The sequence below is a fragment of the Pezoporus occidentalis genome, unplaced genomic scaffold (assembly GCF_034315485.1).
Source record: "Pezoporus occidentalis ecotype Australia unplaced genomic scaffold, CSIRO_AGI_Poc_V1 ctg1, whole genome shotgun sequence".
Taxonomy (NCBI): domain Eukaryota; kingdom Metazoa; phylum Chordata; class Aves; order Psittaciformes; family Psittacidae; genus Pezoporus; species Pezoporus occidentalis.
Window position 1 is genome coordinate 13793743 of NW_026912778.1, and position 22239 is coordinate 13815981.

Here is a 22239-nt window from a genome sequence, read left to right on the forward strand (position 1 = left end):
CGCAGGTTGCGTCACGGCCGCGCGCCGCTGACCCTGTCCGCGGAGGGGCGGTGGAAGGCGCGTGCGCGGGCGGTGATTGGCGCCGCCGCCGCTGTCGGCGGTCAGAGGTGAGGGGGGAAAGGCCCGCACAGCGGCGCGCGGCGATGATGTAATGGCTTTTGTGCGGCGTGGGCGGCGCTTCTTGCGTCTCGCGCGGCGGCTGTTGGCTGTGGGGCGTTCGCGGGCCGCCGCGGGGCCTCCCCCAGACCCGCCGCGGCCCGGCGCGGCCCGGCCCGGCCGAGAGCGTGAGTAAGCGGCGAGGGAGGCCCGGGGGGGGGGGCGGCGGGCTGCGGGAATTGGGGGAGCTGGAGGCGGCCCGGTGCCCTGCCCCGCTCGGGCCCGCGGTGGCCCCACTGACTTACTGGTGGTCGCGACGGCCTGCTGCGGGTGAGTCGTGGTTTCCCGGGCCGCCGGAGGTGGGCTCGGGAGCGCAGCCTCTGCCGGCACCAGACCGGGGCGGGGCAGGGTAAGCTGGGGTGGCCCCTTCCCACTGCGGCCCATTCCCCGTGGCGGGGTGCTGCCCGGCGCGGTTCTGCGGCTTCTTGAGGCGTTCTTCGGGCCTTGTACGCACAAGGAAGCGGCTGGGAACCTGTGAGCGCGCGTCCCCTGGGCCCGTACGAGCTGAAAGAGACTCTCTTGCCCAGGGAGGCGGCCAGCCCGGGCGGCTTCCCGCCGTCCGCAGTGCCCCCCAGTTCGGCGTAACGCAAAGAATCGCTTTGCCGCTTCCTTTCATGTTGCACGTAGCCGTGGCATCCACAGGAATGTGCGTTTGTAACCCATGGGGGAGTAACTCTTGTGGGTTCAAGTATCTCGTTCATCAGTTGAACTAGTGCTCCTTGTTGGTTTGAAGAGCTTTGTGCAGGAAATGAAGTTACTAACAAAACCATAGGGTTTCAGTTTCAGACAGTATTTTGAACTCGTATAGCTGAAGTTTGCATGGTTTTGGTGGCTGTGTTGTGCTGCTTGTATGAACTTCTGAAGAATAAATCTTGATTCTGGAACTAGGATGGACTTTTTCCCAGATAAATGAAGAATAAAAACTTATGCTCTGATACTTTACTTTGTTTGTCTCTTAGGTTAAAAAAATAAACAGTTGACATTCTCTTTATGCAACTGGTCCTCAGTCAAGTGTAACTTTTGATGTATGGTCTCTAAAGCCCCCCACTATGCCAGCAGCTACCGTAGACCATAGCCAAAGAATCTGTGAAGTTTGGGCTTGTAACTTGGATGAAGAGATGAAGAAAATTCGTCAAGTTATACGGAAGTATAACTATGTAGCTATGGTAAGTGGGCATTTGATGTTTTTCTAGCAAATTACCATGATAAACATAATGCCTTCATTTGATGTTAGTAAATTAAAGCTATGGGCTTGTTCATTCATTTTAACTGAAAGAATAGTGAAATCTTAAGGTTGAATTAATGCTGTACAAATGTTAGGATCCTGATTATTACCTTTTTGAAAGCTAAATGTACAGTAATCTTTAGCTATGAGAGATAAGATGCTTGAGATGTAAGAATGAGCAACATGTATTTTTATGGGTGCCTTTTGTTGAAGTTTTAATTCTGTTCTTGCAGGATACAGAATTCCCAGGAGTAGTTGCAAGACCTATTGGAGAATTCAGAAGCAATGCAGACTATCAGTACCAGTTATTACGCTGCAATGTAGACTTGCTGAAAATAATTCAACTAGGACTGACTTTTATGAACGAGCAAGGAGAATACCCTCCAGGAACATCAACTTGGCAATTTAATTTTAAATTTAATTTAACGTAAGTCTTAAACGTCTGCGATGGTGAATGTGTGTTTCTGACTTAAGATGTGTTCTAGGTTGTGAAACCTGTAGCAGTTCTTTTTATCTGAATAATTGGAATGCTACAGATACTTTATGTATCTATACATATATATAGGAAAAATTTTGTCAGCCACATACATGTTTTCTTTCCTCACTTCTGTACAGCCTGTCTTACTGTTAGTGATTTGGTCAAAAAGTTTCAAAAAGAGGCATTTATAGGTGGTGCAAGAGTTAGCTTAGTGTTTTCATATTTGGCATTTCAAAGTACTTCTACCTTAGTTTAACTGTGACTAGTTATTACAGAAGTCACATTATTTCTTTGTGTATTTTTAAATGGAAAATGCCAATGTGAAAAAAAGTAACGTTACTGAAGTGACTAAAAAGGAGCATGACAAATATTATTAGCAAGTTCTAAAGCAAGTGTGATGTGCTCTTTAACACTATTCTTAAGAGACTCACAATAAGTTCTAGATAATATGCTAGTAAATTACGTTCAGTTTTTTAATACTGCAGCAGTTTCTCTTGTGTTTTTTCTAAACTGTGTACTCTGAGCTACTGTATTTTAATTTTCTTATATAACATAGTATTGTTTAGATTGGAAAGGACCTTTAAGATCATTGAGTCCAGCCGTTAACCTAGTACCATGCCCCTAAGTGCCACATCTACAATCTTGGGTCTTGTCAATACCTTCAGGGATGGTGACTCCACCAGTTTTTCTGGACAGCCTGTGCTAATGCTTGACAGTCCTTTTGGTGAAGAATGGATTGCTGATTCTACAGCATAACTCCTGTGAAGATTTTTTGTTCTATATTATTTCTGTAAAATGTTGGTTGATTTTTTATTTTTATTTTTATTTTTAATGATCTGTGGAGTAGTATTGTGAACTTTATTTCCCAATGTGATTTTCATCAGTGATACATCTTTAAGTATAAACCTGATTTTTCCAGTGGGGACTCCACAGACGCTTTTGTGGAGTTCTGATTATATCTTTAGCAAGTTGTTGAGACAGAGTTACACAATATCTTGAGTTTTTTCCTGAAGTAAACATAATTGGTCTGATAAATTTTCATATCGCCTGAGTTGAGTATCAGTGCAAACACTACTTAGACTTAAGCATGTTGAAGGCTTTTGGCAGTTTACAAGCTGATCACAGGACAAGCTGATGTACATGAGTTAAAACTGCAGCCTAAAGGAGCTTTAGAGAACAGACCTTTTTTTTTTTCTGCAGATAAAAAGAAGTGTTTTCAAAGTAATCAGGCTTCTTAAAAAGAAAAAAGTCTGCTTTCTCTTCTCCGCAAGAGAACAATCTCTTGATCTTTCTGCTTTTCTAAACTATTAGTGCTGTGTCTTGTCACTAGTCAGTTTGGGCTGAGGAAATACATAATTTTTTAAAAAAAGTTTTGTCTGAAGCACCTCTTAAAAGAATTGAGAGTGCAGATTTGTTATTTTGGTATCTCTAAACTTACCTGGCTGTATAAATGCTGGACAGGTTTCTGTTTTCTTAATAGAAGAATGTACTAATCTGGCTAAATATGGGAGGAGGAGAAATGAATTAGTACCTTCCAAACTGTGATCTGGGAAGAGAAGCCTGTGTTATGGTTGGTTTGTTTTTTTTACTTCAAAGGTCCACTTAATGTCAAGAAACTGAAAATAAAAGTAGTTTTCCATCCACTTGTGCCAGATACTGGACAGCTTAGTAAGGCAAGATAGCCAGTCACCTAACAAATTAGTTAATAGTTCACTTGGGGGATTTGGTACAAAATGTGAGCTAGGTAAGTGCTGCATAAAGCACGAGGTTATTTTCTTGTGCATGGTTGGAGAAACCTCTTTTATGTTTTTCTAAACTTCTTTTTGGGAAGTGGCCTTGTGCCAAGTGTTCTGCTCCTGAAGCAAAACAGCTGTTGGCTGTTCCTGGAAGGTAATTTTTTTTTTTTTGTGTTGTTCCAGCCAGGTCTTGTTATAGTGTGCTTTTAAAGAGCGTAAATATTTCTCTAAACTAACTATCCACCTGATGAGTACAGAGCAACAAACTAGAATTGAAACAACTTCTTTTAAAATAGGCATGTTTGTTTTGGATGGGTTCTTTAATGCGTTATGGAGATGGATAGGTGCTGGGAAAATGATGCCTTAAAGCTGGAGAACTAATGAGCAGCTGTGTAGGAGGGAGGGGAAAAAAGACACAACACATCTTGAGAATGTATCTCTATGTTCTGATGAATGATGACCTGCTGTTAGGAATAAGGGGTATGAGTCTATGACTGAATCTAGTTTGATACATTGGTTGTCTTATCTGTTTTATTTTTTGTGGCTTGTTTTGGTTGTGTTTATTTTTTATTAAAATTGAAAACTATACACTGAAGAAAGTTTGTAGAATAGTATGTTGCTGACAGTAATATGAATATCATCTTCTAGGTAGATTAAACTTTAGGGGAAAAAAAAAACCCAAACATTGATTTCATCACAAAATCTGTAAGACTTTACAAAAATGTTAATAGTAAAGGGAATGAATAGAGGGGTATGAGAGGATCAAACAAGGCATAGAGGAATCTTTTTCTAGCCTGTGAAATTTTAGGTCCAAAATATGGCTGTTAGAAGATGGTCTTCAGAAAGAAAATGTCAGGCTACCTGAATTTTAAGGGTTGACTAGGTGGAACAAAGACTTAATTTCTGGTTGTAGTGAGAAGGAAGTTTTGAGCGTGTCTCTAAAACTTTACGTACACTTATATCACAAGAATGTGTGAAAAATATTATTCATAGAACTAGTGCAGCACTGGGATCTGGAGTATACTATTCCTAGTTCTGTAGTGCAGGGCATTAGTGCTTCCGCTGTTATGTTCAGTTTGTCACAGTTGCAGCAATAGATATTATTCAGTAAAATATCTGTATTCATACATTAACTTTCCTTAGGTTTGCTAAAAGGGGAGTTTTGGGTAACCGGGAGAGGAGCGGGAACTAGTTTTTTTGTGAAGGAGGAGAGAATGGAGATGCTGGGAATGGTGAAATGCTGGTGAAGGTTCATAAAAGCCATGGAAATGGTTTGTTTTGAAATTAACATGGAAAAAAACTCAAGTTGTTCTCTCTCTATGCAGCGAAGTCTGTGGAGTGAACAGCAAAAAATAAATATTACCAGGTTTATAATCACTGAGGTTTGTAGATTCTGAAATTTACTTTTCCTCTTCTTTTTTTTTTTTTTTTTTCTAGAGAAGATATGTACGCCCAGGACTCTATTGAGCTGTTGACAACATCTGGTATCCAGTTTAAAAAGCATGAAGAAGAAGGAATTGAGACACAATACTTTGCAGAACTGCTTATGACGTCAGGAGTTGTACTATGTGAAGGAGTCAAGTGGCTTTCCTTTCATAGGTAAATTCTGCATGTTAAGGGTTGGCGTTTTTGATACTGATCATTGAATTCTAGAGCTTGGATTTCGCATCTCATGTGATAAGTGGTTTACATGTGATAGCCTATATAGCGAGTACCTTGGTTGCTAAGACTTAGAAAGTGTTTCTGCTGTAGTACTTATAGCACCATTCTGTATTAGAGTGTAGTGGTGTTTTACTATTGGTGTTTACACTGTAACCAGAAAACTGTAAACCAGAAAAACATGAAACTCCTAAGCCAGCAGGTGGCATGGCATCTTTTAATATCACATATGCTAGTAATAATTGTAACAATGATAAAAGCAAGTTATTCCTAAGCAATTCTTGAGCAAATGCAGTTTGTCTTATGGCAGAGACTGCAGAACTGTCAGTGAAGAGTTCTATAAAGCACTTTTAAATTTGTTCTAAATCTCCTAGTAATCTGGGCAGCTGAAATTGCTCATCTTGAAGGAGAGTCCTGATAAACCTTGATTCTATATTCTAAGCCTTGAATATATTTTACTATTTATACCATCACAGGAGCACATTCTCTAAGTAGAAATAGAATTGTGAATGCTAAATCTCTGTGAATCTGTCAAGATAGAAAAGATCTTCAGGCATTAATAAGATTGAACACGTTAGACAGGAGTCATTGTGTACTCGGCTACCTGCCAGAGGTAATTTGCACTTTTTGCAAGCAACAGTGGCTTTAATGGCTTATTGTTATGTAATGCCCCCAAGTTGCCATCTTAAATGCTGGCTGCTAAATAAGTCAACAAAGGTAGAGCAAACATTTTAGCTTAGACTAGTAGTTTCCTTACAACCTTATTCTTGTTTATCACGCATGCTACATTGGTGAACTGTAATATGTAGATGACAAAATCAGAAAAAAAGGAAATTCTTCATTCTTAAGTATTAAAACTTGGAAGGGAGGTTTGAAGAGAGAGTCACATGGAATTAGAGAAGTATTTATATTTTTAACCAACTGGAAAATAAGGATTTCTTCAGCAGCCAATGCAAGACAGTAATAGAAAGATGCATATAACAGCCTGTTGCAGAATTCATCATTTTGGCTTGCTTTGTAGAATGCAAGTTTTAGACTGACTTTCCTTCCAAAAGCGGGAGGGGGAGAACAGCTAACAAAAAAAAAAAAGCAGGGATCCTCTTTGAGTACACTTGCCACCTAATCTGCTTCCATCTTCCACTTGCAGCTGTCTCTACTCACAATATGACTCCAAAATAATTGTACTCTTGCTATTCTGCTACTGCAGTAGCACCATGGGAGAAAAATACTGAATGCCATGAGCTGTCAAACGAACTACAAAGGCTTGAATTAGTGAATTAAGTTTCTTTAAGCTTCTTAAACTCATTATTATGGGCTCTTATGTGCATATTTTTGATTTACACTTGACTATAGTAAAATAACCTGGATAGTTCAGGAGAAGGGCTGGGGAGGCATAATATGCATGTATCTGGTACATCATCATCAGACACTGACTATAGAATCATAGAATAGTTAGGGTTGGAAAGGACCCCAAGATCATCTACTTCCAACCCCCCTGCCGTGGGCAGGGACACCTTATGCTAAATCATATCACCCAAGGCCTCGTCCAACCTGGTCTTTAACACTGCCAGGGATGGAGCATTCACAACCTCCCTGGGCAACCCATTCCAGTGCCTCACCACCCTAACAGGAAAGAATTTCCTTCTTATATCCAACCTGAACTTCCCCTGTTTAAGTTTTAACCCGTTACCCCTTGTCCTATCACTACAGTCTCTAATGAAGAGTCCCTCTCCAGCATCCCTGTAGCCCCCCTTCAGATACTGGAAGGCTGCTATGAGGGCTCCACACAGCCTTCTCTTCTCCAGGCTGAACAGCCCCAACTTTCTCAGCCTATCTTTATACGGGAGGTGCTCCAGTCCCCTGATCATCCTTGTGGCCCTCCTCTGGACTTGTTCCAACAGTTCCGTGTCCTTTTTATGTTGAGGACACCAGAACTGCACACAATACTCCAGGTGAGGTCTCACAAGAGCAGAGTAGAGGGGCAGGATCACCTCCTTCAACCTGCTGGTCACGCTCTTTTTGATGCAGCCCAGGATACAGTTGGCTTTCTGGGCTGTGAGCACACACTGCCAGCTCATGTTCATTTTCTCATCGAGCAACACCCCAAGTCCTTCTCTGCAGGGCTGCTTTGAATCTCTTCTGTGCCCAACCTGTAGCTGTGCCTGGGATTGCTCCGACCCAGGTGTAGGACCTTGCACCTGTCATGGTTAAACTTCATAAGGTTGGCATCAGCCCACCTCACAAGTGTATCAAGGTCCCTCTGGATGGCATTCCTTCCCTCCAGGGTATCAACCGAACCACACAGCTTGGTGTCATCGGCAAACTTGCTGAGGGTGCACTGAATCGCACTGTCCATGTCAGCGACGAAGATGTGAAACAAGACCGGTCCCAACACCGATCCCTGAGGGACACCACTCGTTACTGGTCTCCAGCCGGACTTTGAGCCATTGACCACACCTCTTTGTGTGCAGCCATCCAGCCAGTTCTTTATCCACTAATAGGAGCAGTTACAGCTACGAAAGTGTTTTTCCAGTATCACTTGGTAGTAAGTTTAAGGGTCCAATGTAAGCTATCCTAGCAAAAGAATACCTGAACCATTTCCACAGTAGGGATTCTTTTTAAAGCATAATTGCATTGATTGTGTGTGATTCCTGACTCATATGCTGATTGAAGTGTAGTGCAAACTTTGAGCAATAATGTCATTTTTATTAGTGCAGCTTATGAAGGGGTTTGGAATGGCTTTATCCAGGTCCAGTTTCATCTGTGCTTAAATGAGTTTCTGTTGTGGACTTCACTGAAAATGTCTTTAGAAATCCTCTTCAACAGCTGTTCTAGTAAATGTTTATCCAACGCTGATTATCAACAGCTCTGCTTGATGTCAGAAACCGTTTACAGGCTCTTGTGCTTGATAGAGTATGTCGATATTATCTTGAGCACAGAACTTGGGAGCTAAGATTGCACAAAGCTGCAAATGAGCATGGGTCACATAAAATGTGCCACAAAGAACAGTAAACAACTGTTTCTAAATTTATCTTGTGTTGATTGTGATTATATACTGTTGGTGGAAGCTTAAACAGCAGGACAACTCAGTTGAAAATTTGTTTCATGTAGGCTTTCCACGCAGTAGTTCTTTTACTACTACAGAAAGGTGTACTTGATGTTGCTGACTGTGCTATTGGTTCTGTTTCCTCAAAAACTTTAGTTACTACTAATCCTCCAAATGTATGAGTCTTCTAGGAAGCGGGCAGAGGGAAGTTACTCCCTTTTCAGAGTGAGCTTGTGTGTTGGTTTTGTGTCATTTCCAGTCTTTGATTTACTTGAACTGTTATGTAGTTTATTTCTAAGTTGTTAGCTTCTAAAATAGCTTGCTTTGTGTGCTTTTTACCTCTGCATTTGATGTAGCTTCCTTACCTATTGGTGAATCTGTGTGGATCTGCAGCTCTGCCAGATATGAAGAGCCATTGCACTGTCACTGATTCTTGTATATATCACAACTTCATAAGCAACTCATCTTGTGTGTGTTAAAATGTATTTGAGTTGAGAGAGGAGGGGGAAACCCTGAATTTCTGATTCTTGTCACCGTCGAGAGCTGTGAGTGCTTGGCAGTCTAACAAATTATAAAATAGAACAGCTCAAATACTGGTTTTGTGGATGTTCAAGTGACTGGTTTGCTGAGGCTTTGAGTGTCCACCTGTGTGCAACCTCAGTCTGCCTTTGGGTGCTCTGTACAAACATGCCTCTTAACCCAGATTTTTTTTGAAGTGGGAAAGTTCCAAGCTATTGCATTTCAATAATCATTTGTGTGAGACTGATTTTAGTAAAATTGAATCTGTTGGTTCATTTCTGTTAGCCAGTTAGAAAGTGAATTAAAGCTTTCTCAGGTCTGTCAGGTTTTGATTTATTTCAGAGACTGCTGGTCCTTGAGTAGAATTAATTGTTAATTGGCTATCTGAATTTCTGAAAGTATGGGAAAGAAATACAGGCACTTTTGATCTTTTCAATGGTCTCATTGCCTGCAGCTGTCCATGTTCAGTGCAAAAAGAAAAAAGCTTTCTGGCTCCAGGGATTTTGGTTAGCTGTGCTAAGTAACAGTAGGTGATTATATTAGAAATAGTGAAAGCTTTATAAGGAAAGGAAGCCTGTGTGCTTCAGGGTAGAAACCAACCACTAATTGTCTATTAGAGGATTAGAAGGAAAGTTCTTTAATGAGCATGGAATTACCAAATTGCTCATTGTGGACTTTCTTACCCTTGTCAGCATTCAGCAGCAGTGGCCACTCAAATTTTTGAACTTGGTGTATCTTAGTCTTGACTTGAAGTGACGATCCTTATGTCTGTATAGGCTTGATGACTGGAGCATATTACCCCCCAAAAGTATATTAAAAAGATTATGTAAATGCCTTAATACTGCATTATGATTAGTAAAGCATGGTTTGTGGTGATTGTTACAAGCACACTGGGACTAAGCCTTAACAGCTGGAACTTAAGAAATATGAGACATTTGTTTGAGCTGACTAAACCCAGGCTTAGGATCCAAGAGCAAATATCTGACTGAATGTTGTCATGCAGTGGAAGAGCAGTCATGTCTGTTAAAACAGCTGTTTGAATACTCTGTTGCCTTTTATGCATGAGGATCCTGGAATGAAAGAGTCCGCTACAGTCCCCAAGGTGGGGGGGGGGAGCGGAATTCTTCATCAAAATTGCAGATTTATGACAACCTCCTCCCTCTTAATACCAACAGTAAATGAGTCTTGATGTTTCTTTTCTTACAGTACTTCCTTCTTAATAGAAGTTGGAAGTGTTTGAGAGCTTATGTTTACTTGTAATTCAGGCATGTGCATAATTCTTTTGGGAAGAGGAGGAAAGTCAAAAAATTTAAGAGGAGCACAAATACTGTTTTTTTCACTTTAAAAGTTTTAATACAGCTGCTACATTTGAGCCACAAGGATGGCAAACGTCAGGAATTCAGTGAGTTAATAACCTCTCTAATCTCCAGCGGAGTAAGTCTCCTTAATCCTGAACAGCCTTTTCTGCATTTTTCTGAACAGCCTTTTTTGCTAGCGTGGCTTTTTTCTTTTTATTTTTTTTTTTCTCTAGAGGGCTTTATGCTGATACAGGCTTCCCCCCCTTCCCTCCCTGAGATCTAATAAAACTAAGCTTCCAAGCTACTGTTTTGCCAAGTATATTTCAAATTCTTACTTTATAAAACTCAGCTGAAATCCTTATTTATCTTTGGCTTCTTTGCACCTGGCCAGTGGCTGCTGCTGTAGAGGTTGGAGTGCCGCCAGCACAGCTTCAAGGCACCAGATGCAGTGCAGGATTCGTTCAACATGAAATTCCTGTTCAGAGTACTGGAAACCTCCTATGGGAGAGCTGCAATAGTCCATTACTTTTGTATATCTTGTAATAATGGACTCCTGGCAAGCAATCCATTCATTCCCAGGATGTTTAAGATTTTCTACCCTCTGTCTAGAAAATCATAAGATAAAGATGATGTAGAGAAGCCTATAGTATAAGAAAGGTACAGAAAGCAGTCCTCCTCACATTGAGCATGCAAGTGAAAGCCTTGAGCTTACATCGTAAGTCAGCAGTCTTTATGGGTGCTAAATATCCACGGGATCAATAGTACAGTGCCCATTTGTAACTGATTTGTCTTCTGTACTCCCTCGGTTAATTCTGTTCATCTCTCAGATAAAGATCCTCCTGTAACCAAGAATGAACATGAAGTCTTCAACTGGGAATTCGGAGTCTGTAGTAGCCACCAGTTCATTTGAATTGTCTCTCAGCTATACGCTAAGGTTCCATAAGCAGCAAAACTGATGCAGCCTTCAGCAGAAGCAGCCCTGCTGTGTGTTTTCATCTTCTTTGTTAGTACAGGTGTTTTTAAAATTGCATGTCAGTAAAAATCTAGGAACTGGTTTGCTTCAATGCAAACCTAATAACAAAGAAGAGAACATATCTGCCCCTGTCTAGTGTATGTATGTGTGCATACACAGGCAGTTCTGCAGGGGATCAGAACAGATCAGATTCATGAACAGATCATGGCTTGTAAATTCTGTCTTCCTAGGGAAAAGGATAACTTGTCATCACTGTTGTGGCATTTAGTCCTGCTTAGTGCCTGACATGTTTTTCCTATACTTTAAACCCTAGGGTTCCCTATCATAACCCTTTGAGAATGTATGTGTTTTCCATTTTACTGCCTCACCTTGTTCCTACGTCCTCATTCTTCAGTCAGGCTCTTGTGAATGAAGTCTTCCCAAATTCTTCCTTCCACATACATACTATAATACCTCAGTTTCTTCTACCAAACCTGTACTGCTCGATTGTCTTGCTGCCTCCTGCTGACTTACATGTACACAGAGAAGTTTTTCCAACTTCATCTGTCCTTGCCTCCAGAAAGAGTAATAGTCTACAATCTCTTATTTTTTTCAGTTGTTTAATGTGTGCTGATTTAATTGGGGAAATTGAAAGAAAGTCCAGTCTTTGCTGGTGAGGGTGAAACTTGCCTTCAGACATAAACGTGTTGGCTCTGGAAACTCCGTAATCTTTTGTATTTCAAGAACTGTAAAAGTCTGTCTTGTTCAGTTTGTAATGAGAAACTCAATTCTTACACCAGAATGTAAGTTTTTGCCAGACGAAGCCACAGCAGCATTGCCTTGTTTCAGGATTTAGAGAAACTCCTGTAGGCAGACCTTTTTCTGTCTTCACTTGGCCTCATTCAGACTAAATTAAAATATTTTCCCTGGGATCTGTAATAGGGCCATTAACACTGAGGCTTAGTCTTTCATAAAAGTCAGTCTTAATTGCATTGAAATGAAGCTAAATGTCCTGCTAGTGTGTAATAAAGTCTTGATGTTGGAAGTGAGAAGGATGCTTCTAAATTGCTGGCTTATGTTGGGTTTTGTTATTATTAATTTGCAGTGGATATGACTTTGGCTATCTAATCAAAATCTTGACAAACTCTAATCTACCTGAAGAAGAGTTGGACTTCTTTGAGATACTGCGGTTGTTTTTCCCAGTCATCTATGATGTAAAGTATCTCATGAAGAGCTGCAAAAATCTGAAGGTGAGTAACCTGCAAATGGCTCAGAGCAACTTTTGGGTTTGGTGGCAGAATTCGTTATGCCTAAAAAAAAAAATAAATTGTTATTTTCTACATCGTTATTTACTGGTTTTGCTTTGATAATACCTAGTAAGCACTGTTGTCTCAAGCTTTTTGTATTTAATATTAAAGGCTATTGATAGAAGCAGGCAGGAGCACACATCAGTTGTTATAGAATCATAGAATTGTTAGGGTTGGAAAGGACCTTAAGATCATCTAGTTCCAACCCCCTTGCAGTGGGCAGGGACACCTTACTCTAAATCATATCACCCAAGGCCTCGTCCAACGTGGTCTTGAACACTGCCAGGGATGGAGCATTCACAACCTCCCTGGGCAACCTATTCCAATGCCTCACCACCCTAACAGGAAAGAATTTCCTTCTTATATCCAACCTAAACTTCCCCTGTTTAAGTTTTAACCCGTTACCTCTTGTCCTATCACTATAGTCCCTAATGAGTCCCTCTCCAGCATCCCTATAGGCCCCCTTCAGATACTGGAAGGCTGCAATGAGGTCTCCACGCAGCCTTCTCTTCTCCAGGCTGAACAGCCCCAACTTTCTCAACCTGTCTTCATATGGGAGGTGCTCCAGTCCCCTGATCATCCTTGTGGCCCTTCTCTGGACTTGTTCCAACAGTTCCATGTCCTTTTTATGTTGAGGACACCAGAACACACAATATTCCAGGTGAGGTCTCACAAGAGCAGAGTAGAGGGGCAGGATCACCTCCTTCAACCTGCTGGTCACGCTCCTTTTGATGCAGCCCAGGATACGGTTGGCTTTCTGGGCTGTGAGCACACACTGCCAGCTCATGTTCATTTTCTCATTTACCAACACCCCAAGTCCTTCTCTGCAGGGCTGCTTTGAATCTCTTCTGTGCCCAACCTGTAGCTGTGCCTGGGATTGCTCCGACCCAGGTGCAGGACCTTGCACTTGTCATGGTCAAACCTCATGAGGTTGGCATCAGCCCACCTCACAAGCGTGTCAAGGTCCCTCTGGATGGCATTCCTTCCCTCCAGGGTATCAACCGAACCACACAGCTTGGTGTCATTGGCAAACTTGCTGAGGGTGCACTCAATCCCACTGTCCTGCTTACCTGTTAAAAATTGCATGTTGATGCTGCCTTTACAGTGCCCAGGCTTTGTGGACATGATAAACCAATGTTTGAAATTAATCCTTCACTTTTTGAGCCATAAGAATTGATGGGTTTTGTATACTCTTATTTCTTCATTGTGCAGTCCACTAAAGGACTGCAGTCATCTTGGCAAAGGTAGTTGCGATGATGCTGTGGAATTATCTTGGGAAGAGGAATGGAGTGAAGAATAATTCAGATGGCTTCATAAGGAAAGATAAACAACAGCATATGTTCAGGGACAATATGTGGCTTCTGGGCAAAAAAAGCAGTACTAGAAACTTATGTCGGGCCAGTGAGGCTCCTAGTTGGTTTACTCTGTCAGACATAAAATGTGGATACTTAATTGGACTGGGGAATGAATGGAAACTGGAAGTAAGTATGTGAAGGGGAAGACAGCAAATGAAAGAAAGATGCTACAGGGACTGTGAACAGCTGTACTTGCCAAAGAACTGTAAGAGTGTAGACTGCTGCTGGAAGGAGGTGCATTGCAATTAATGACTTGCTGCTTTTATGGGAAGTAACTTGATTCTCTAGGCTTTCTGAATGAGAACCTGCAGGGAAAAGAACACTGACTATAGTACAACCAAATCCTATGGGATGGCTTGCCACTTCATAATGCTGGACCAGTGATTTATATGCTGTTTATAGTCCTCTGTTTCTTTCTGAGATAAACTAATAGAGCATGTAACTTTTTAGTAGCCTACTTGTGTGGGAAGTAAATAGTGTGAGTCCTTTGTTAATTGAGTTAGTGTTGGAAAAGAAGACCTGCCTTCCAGTCAAAAAAGAGAAATATACCTACCTGTGTTCATTTGGATCTGTTATTGGCATAATCAGCTGGGCAAGTGGCTATTAATGAACATCATAAACACAGTTTTTCTCCACAGAGGCCAGAAGGAAAAATTCAGGAGTCTTAAAGGAGGGGTTAGGGGAGGCAAACCCTCCAAAACAAGCATTCTCACTTTATCACTCCGGGTGAAGCAGCGTAAAGCATCTGGTGTCTTATTGGTGGCAACACACTTTCCAAAACCAGAATGTGTAATCCAACGTTAGCGATGTAGGAGAGGTGACAATGTCACCATTCCAGAGGTGACATTCCCAGTGAGTTTGGGGAAAAGAGGGATTATATTTCCTGTCATTTCATTAAGATGTAATTGTGTGTAACTGTCATTGTTTAGAGACGCTGATGTTTTTTTTGGAGACAAGGTTTTATTTCAGCAAACCTTAAGAACAAGGGTGATTTTATTTTTTCAGAGCTGAATATGTAGGTCAGTTTCCTGCAGTAAATCTTGGTCCTGTCACCTAATGTGCAGACTGGTAATGACAGCAGGGAAGGGATGTGGACTACCCTACCCCTCCAGATTTACCAGTGGTGAAATCATGGTGGACTTGTACTGTACCAAGAGCAGCTATCTGAAACAAATTGCTAAACATCCAGTTTTGTAACTAAAAATGCATGCACTGTCTCCTGATACTTCACTTTCAGTCTATTAAATTGCAGTGAACTGATCTGCTGTGCAGTTGTCCTTTATTGACTAGTCTTAAGATTTTTTTCATATGGAACTCACTGACCTACTGTAGGTCCCTCACACACTGCCCCCACACACCCATAGTCAAAAATAAACATGCTTCAGGATCAGGAAGCTGTTTGACGCTCTTTTTGTGGAATTATGTAGTCTGTTTTTAAGTTATTGAATTTATAGTATGTTACTCCAACTTAAATGGACATGAATGTACTGATATGCAGGTTGGGAGTTAACTTGGGGTATCGATGTAGTACAGGTAAAACTCCTGCTTGTTCTCTAAAAATCATTCTGTGTAAACAGTTGCAAACCTTTTCTATAGTAATGGTAACTCTAAGGTAGATTTATAGACCTTGTTGGAAACTTGCTTTTAAATATGGGGGTTCATACAGAACAATAAATTCTGGTACCAGTGCCATGAAACCAGTGTTTGATCTGATTTTGCTGTTGACTCTGGTTGTGTGATTATGTAAATCACTCTGTGGCTTTATTCTTGACTGATGGTCTGAAAATTTAGGAAGAATTTGTCCTTCTCTCCCAAGAGTAAAATGTTCTTATCTGCAGTTCAAAGTCTTGCCTGAAAGACAATCCCAGTAGTCTACCAGAGACAGCCAAATTTTATTCTGCAGGTATTGCAGTTGTAGACCAAAAAGTTCCACACAAGTCGTGTGTGATACATTTACAAATGGATACATTCACAAATGGATTAAAAGCGCTACTTTCAAAGCATTCTTCTGTAGGCTGCAGTTACTGTAAAGTTTGAATTACTAAGGCTGCGTTCCAAAGCTTGCAGCTGCTGTGTAACTATTACTGATTTTTATTCTTGAGTGTTTTTTTCCCTCAAAGTTGCTTGAAACTTGAGTAGATAGTGTTACAGCTAGCAAAACCTGGTGATGAGGCACTGCTTATTCACAGCTTGAGGAAGCAGAGGGTTTATGAGCCAAAAATGATGCCTTGAAAGGGTAATGGGCCTACGTGCTGTTGCTAACTCTTCACAGCTTGTTTTTGAAGTTTGAAAGCAGTGAACATACTTATATCTGAGATGCATTTTTTGTTTTCTGCTGACCATTTTCATAATGTTTGATCTCATTTTCAGATCAGGCTTTATTTCTATTGCTCTGTTAGTTTTAACTTTGATTGTTATGCTTTTGCCTCTTCTTGCTTCCATTCCTGTACTTGAAATGGGTTGAGAACAAGGAAAGGTGAACTGTAATACTAGGCAGTCTTTCTTTAAAAGCACAGCCTCTGTGCAACATTCTTTTTCCTTCCAAACCTTATGGGAGCACTAAGCAGTTTATCTTCACATTTTTGATCCTTCTAGACCTTAAAGAATGTGCACATGCTTTAGTCTGTTTCCAGTAGCTTTATGGCTTAATCACTTTAAAAAAAATAATTTATGTACAAAATTATGTGCTCACAGTGTAGTTTACAGCATTAAAAGACTGCAGTTACAGTATAGCCTGTCTGTCCTTCAATAGATCTGTGTTCTGTGTAAAACCAGACAGATTCTGACAGGTTTGCTTCCATACGTAGTGGTTATTAGCATTTTGGGGGTAATAATCCCCAAACACTAAATAAGAGGTTTATTTAGCCACTTTGCAGTTAAGGGAATAGTTTTTCACATCAGCTTGTTGGGAAGAAAGTTTGCTTCAAAACTGGGTAAGTTTTACCTTTAAGAACAGAAAGATTTGCAGCATTGGAGTGACGTCTGCAGCATGTGAGATGTTTAACTACTTTGATAAGAAATAGGTTTCACTGCAACACGTGTGACTTAAATATGGATCTCTAACAGAAAAGCTGGCGCTACACTATTGAATTTTAGTCTCTTGGAAAAACAGTTGCATGGCAGTGGATTTTTTTGCATGTTTTTCCCCCCCTGTCTTCTAACAACGGCTAATGAAACTAACTTTCACAAGGGGTAGCATGCCTTGCACAGATGGAGTGGGTGCTTTCTTCCTCTTTGGACTTTACCATCGGGTTTCTAAACACCTGCTGTGTAACACTTACCTGGACTCCCTGTAGTGTTCTAGATACTTAAGGATACTCTCAGTTTTTTTGAAGGGAAGTGGAAAAAGTTGTTGAAAGGTAAGTGGAAGTAAAAAGGTCCGTTTCAAAGGAAGCCTAGGTATTTTTAAGTCATGGAGGTTTATGGGCACCTCATTTGTAAGCACTTGAATTCTTGACATTGTGGAACATTTTTACCTTTTAAACTTTCATGCAAATAGGAGTACAGGAACACCTGGTTTTGTTCTTCAGCATTGCCAGTTCTTTCAACATCTTGAAGGAGTTGTTTTGTAATGACATCTGGTTAATCGAGAAGCTGGAACATGAAGGAGTAGTAGTTTTGTTGATACTGCTTTATTTGATCAATACTGACACAGAATTCTAATGTTGCTATTGATACTGAATGTTTGATTTTTCCAGGTGTGTATTTATCTAGTATAATACCTCCTTCAGCTACTGTGCAAATGTTGAAATACACCTGCTGTTGTGTGACTTGTGTAACAGATTTTCCCCAAATACAGCTGTTCAGTTTTCTGCTTTAATTTATTTTTCAGCAGTTAACACAATTGTTTTCTGTTTCAGGGTGGATTACAAGAAGTGGCTGAGCAGCTAGAGCTGGAAAGGATAGGACCACAGCATCAGGCAGGATCTGATTCTTTACTCACAGGAATGGCCTTTTTCAAAATGCGAGAAGTAGGTGGACATACTGGTTTTATCTCCATGATAGTAATGTGCTGTGGTAGGCAGATGAGTTGCTGATTCTGTTAAGTCTGCTGTATTTTAAGGAGGTCAGGGTTCACTCTTGTCAAAGATAAGACCACCTGTGTTTTTCCCAGCGTAAGTGTGAACCAGCCCTACTGATTCCCTGCTTAGATGCTGTGAGTGCATATTGCTTCTTATTTCTGTGCCTGGCTTTTGAAATCTTTTGTGGGTTTTTGTTTTTTTTCCATTACCTGTTTTGCAGGGTACCATTTTTAGGTGGCTTCAGAAGTGAGTATATGAGCTGCTGGAAACATACGCCATTCAGGGAGTGTAGTTCCCATACTCACACGCTGAAAGCCAACTCTCTGGAAGCTTCTGCTCAGTATAGTACTTGGCTGGCGTGCACTGCTGCTTATGGCAGACCTAGAGGGGGAAAGTGTTGACTAGTCACAGGTTAAACTTGCAGGCTGTAGGTACATTAAATAATGACTTTCAGGCATTTGCCAGTACATTTGAACATGGCATTCTGCTATTAATTCAGTGTTGCTTACCATGTCAGAATGGATGGCAGTAGTAAACCTCATCTTTTAATAATGTTTAGTATGAAGTGTCTACCTTCTGTAGTGTACCCTTTTTTATAAAGGAGAAAATGACCACAAGTTTCTGACAAATACTAGTGAGACAGCAAGTAAAAATAAATGCTGTGATTTAAGCTGGTTTGCTCATTGTAACACTGTTCTGCTTCCACTGGAACTGCAATTGTCAAGCAGGTCATAGGCTACAGATGCAGTAGAGAGATTGTGTTTCTGGTATGATCCAAGGCCAGTGAGGCTAACTGCCATCTGCCCAGTATTGTTCTTTCATTCTTGAATTGGAAATAAAATCCAAAGCAAATAAAGGGAAAGAGGAGGTATGTGAAAACCATGCCTAACATACTGCCTTTCAAGTTAGCTTTCTAGTGGAAAAGGTTCAAACCCGGGACCATTCCTCTAATGAGATGCAATTTGTGTTATATGGCAAATAAGCTTCTTGAAGTTTTTTACCAAAAGCTGTTATTGGGAGAAACTCTGTTTTTTAGTGCAAAGCAGCCAACAGTCATGGATTTGATTACGATTTTTTTCAGTTCTTTCTCTGATTCTTTGCTAATGCAGCCTTTCTAAATAAGGGCACAGTACTCAGAAATAGTTAATGTGCATTTTTAAAGTATTTTCAGTAGAGTTCATTGTTTAACAATGTATTTGAGTGAAAAAACTTCATTTTACAATGCTTTTGGAGGTAGACAGTTTATTTTACTGATTGCTGTGAAGGATTTGCAGCTTGCTTGCTGGGTGTTGGAGTGCCAGCCAAAAAAAGTTCCTGATACATTTCTTCCCATCAGAAACACTTAAATAGTGATTCTACAACAGTAGAGCTGCTGTTTTGGAGTTTTCCTACCTAATTATTTTAAGAATTGTTGGGGGCTTTAAAACTTCTGAGGTATACAATTCCTTCATTACAGAACTTCCCATTCAGACTGTGGTGCTCGAAGTAAAGCTTGAAGGGAGAACTTTTCAGCCTGGATGGTATATGCAGTCCTCTGCATTCAGATTGTGTATTGTGTCCACCCTTCTTCTGCGTGATTCTGGCTGTCTTAGGTTTCTGATGTTGATGATGACTTGGAATGTCAGCCACTGGGATGTGGTTCACAGTGGTTTACAGCAGAGTTGCTGTGAAGTTTTTAGTGTAGGTGGCTGTCTTCTCGTTTTTGTGGGGTAACTCATGGTTTTGCTTGAAAACCTGAGTCTGAAAGATAGAATATCACAGGTTACATATGTCTTACACTGAAAGGTTCTCTTTACAATTAAGACTTGTGTAAATGCAGTCTTACCATAAAATTTAAGTAAATTTTGTGCTTCCTTATTAAATGAAGTTCCTCTCTGTGAGGGTCTAGCTGGAAATACGTTGTTCTGCGTTTCTTTGAACTCCATAATGGGCTTTGCGCTCAAACATTCTACCCGCACTCAAGCCTTTATTATATAAATGAGGACATACCTCCATTTCAGGGCACAGTATGATGAAAACACTCATACTGAGGAGTAGGTAGAGTATGGGCACCAATGACGGATGCCAAGCATATGCCTGTTGCGGGAAACTCCACAGAGATCAGTTGGAGAAATCTCTTTGCTGCACCCGCAGAGAAGCGGGTGATAACCGATAATACAAAATTACCAAAACATTCCATTTGTCTGTTTCATCAGGAAGGGTGCACAAGGAGACTGATTGTATTTCTTGACAGATTTGTTTTAAAGAATCATGTCATATAAGCACATTTTGATAATGTGTTAAGTGTGTTATTCTGTTAATTATATCAGCTTCTGCACTTTGGGATTTCATGTGTTATGCTAAAAAGTAACTTTTTAACACCTTTCTATAGTTCTGTTTAAATTGAGCCATTTCTTTGGCAATAATTTGTATCTCTCTTTTAACTCTTTAGATGTTCTTTGAAGATCACATTGATGATGCCAAATATTGTGGCCACTTATACGGCCTTGGTTCGGGGTCATCTTATGTACAAAATGGCACAGGAAATGCATATGAAGAAGAAGCCAACAAACAGTCCTGACATGAAATGAAAGGCCATCTTTTTGACCTCCACGTGCTTGTATATAGGTTTTATCTCTGGTTGAACCCCTTGGACAATAAGGCTTTTTTCCCCCTTTCTCAGCACACTTTCTTTTCTGCCTTTCTACGTACTAAACTTGACTGTTCCTATCACAGGATTTTGATCTTAATATTGATATATAAAATTTTCTGGATTACATTTTGGCCTCATAACTAGCCCATTTGTAAAGAAGCATGTATAGGATCAGTGTGGCAGAGAGAAGGGGAATGTTAAATCATAATGAATTTTAAGTCTGGTAAACTTACCTGTATTGATCTTCTGGTGTTTTGTCTCTTTTTCCCCTCCCTCCTCCAAATTAACTGGCACTGATTGTAACTAACTTTCCCCATTCATGTCTGTTCCTTCCACTACGCAGGCGTTTTAGCTATTCAAGATTGTGGACCATCAAATTTGCACTTTAGAGAGTGACTCTGACTCAGATCCTCTGTTTTAGTTGAAGTTTTGTTTTGTTCTGTTTGTTTGCCCTGAGCTAGAAAACAATCATCTGCCAAGTTCAGCAGCTTCACGCTGTATTGCCTTGGTATCTCAACCCACAGAACGTGACTTACTTGCTGCATAACCTCTGTCTGTTCGAGCAAAACAAACTACTGAAATCATAGTAACTGCTGTTATTTTACTAGTGTTCGGTCATCTTCAAACACATCCTGCACATGTCAACTGCTGGTTGGCCTTCTGCTTTAAAACCGCTCTGTAACGGGGGAAAGAGGCTTGAAAAAACAGCTTTACACCCTTCAGGAAAAGAACAGCTATGACTTCAGCGTTTTTGTCATGAAGCTGAGAGTTGAAGGATACTGGAGTTTCGGAATGGCACGCTTCCCTTGATTAACTTCCTAGCTTTTATTCTGGTAATGTACACCTCAGATATTTTTTATGAAGTCATATTTATTACGTACTTGATTTCACGATTTTTGAAAGTCAGTTTAATTAAAGACAAAACCCAAAGATCTGAAAAAAATACTATTTAATTGAATTAGAAGGACAATTAAATCGTGCTTTTTTGTAGTTGTTACAAAGACAGATGTTGCAGATATTTGTTGTAAAACAACAAAATATAAATAACTTATAGCTAATAAAGTTACCTGAGGAGTGTAATGCTAGTTTATTTTTGAGTATATCTTAGCAATATATTTTAGATATATTGTTTTAAAGGACCCTAAAGGACATTCTTAACTCTGCATAGCACGTGTACAGAGCAGTTGTGCAGGAAGGACTTTGTGGTATTGAATAGCTAAATACTAGCCTGAAATGATGGAAAGTGCGACACCGTGTGCCTGCGTGCTCGCGCGTACCTGTGTGTGTGCTTGGCACAGAAATCAATAGTAGAAGAATCTCCAAATGTTCGCCAAATTACTCTGGTTTACCTTGTACTTAAAAAAATCAAAACACCTTTTTTCATGGAGTTACAATGATGTAACTGGGTGGTCCTTTTTAAACAACAAATAATTTGCATAACAGAGGGTATTTGTTATTAAAGCTTTTGTAAATAAAGGCCTAAGAAATGTTTTCTTACATAACAACACACTGGTGGTTTTCTTGCAAAATTTTTCCTGGTGTATTTAGTCAGTTCAGTTCTGCATTCTGGTTCATTTAGGCATGACGGTTCTCTTCCGTGTGCTTATAAAATGATCTAACTCACTGCTCCCTGACTGATTCCATTTCCAATGCAGAATTCTCTTTGTGTGTTTCCAGTCACTTCATTCCTGCTGATGTAAGTTGCAAGAGTGGTGGTTACAATTTACTATGGAGGCATCCAAATCCCATTAGTAACTAATTTTAATACCATTATGCATTATATGACGGTGATTAGTTTTAACTTTGATTGCCTTTGGCTTTAATAAGATAGGGAGTATCTAACAAAAAAACAGG

General features: G+C 40.3%; 1 protein-coding gene and 1 long non-coding RNA gene across 5 annotated transcripts; both read left to right on the top strand.

Moving 5' to 3' along the window:
• Positions 1-16: 16 nt before the first annotated feature.
• On the top strand, positions 17-21892 carry CNOT7 (CCR4-NOT transcription complex subunit 7). 4 transcript variants are annotated; one of them, XM_062640600.1, is made up of 7 exons: positions 17-107; positions 1116-1322; positions 1615-1808; positions 5033-5194; positions 12175-12319; positions 17592-17702; positions 20185-21892. In XM_062640600.1, exons 2-7 carry the CDS (start codon positions 1206-1208, stop codon positions 20311-20313), a joined length of 858 nt encoding a protein of 285 aa, XP_062496584.1. In that variant the 5' UTR covers positions 17-107; positions 1116-1205; the 3' UTR covers positions 20314-21892. The 4 variants fall into 4 exon arrangements, with proteins under 4 accessions (XP_062496584.1, XP_062496507.1, XP_062496675.1 ...); XM_062640523.1 differs by lacking the exon at positions 17-107 and adding an exon at positions 152-284; XM_062640691.1 differs by lacking the exon at positions 17-107 and adding an exon at positions 355-505.
• LOC134175245 (uncharacterized) lies at positions 18211-19836 on the top strand. Its single transcript, XR_009968952.1, has 2 exons — positions 18211-18833; positions 18928-19836. It is a non-coding gene; the product is annotated as an uncharacterized LOC134175245 (long non-coding RNA).
• Positions 21893-22239: the final 347 nt, after the last annotated feature.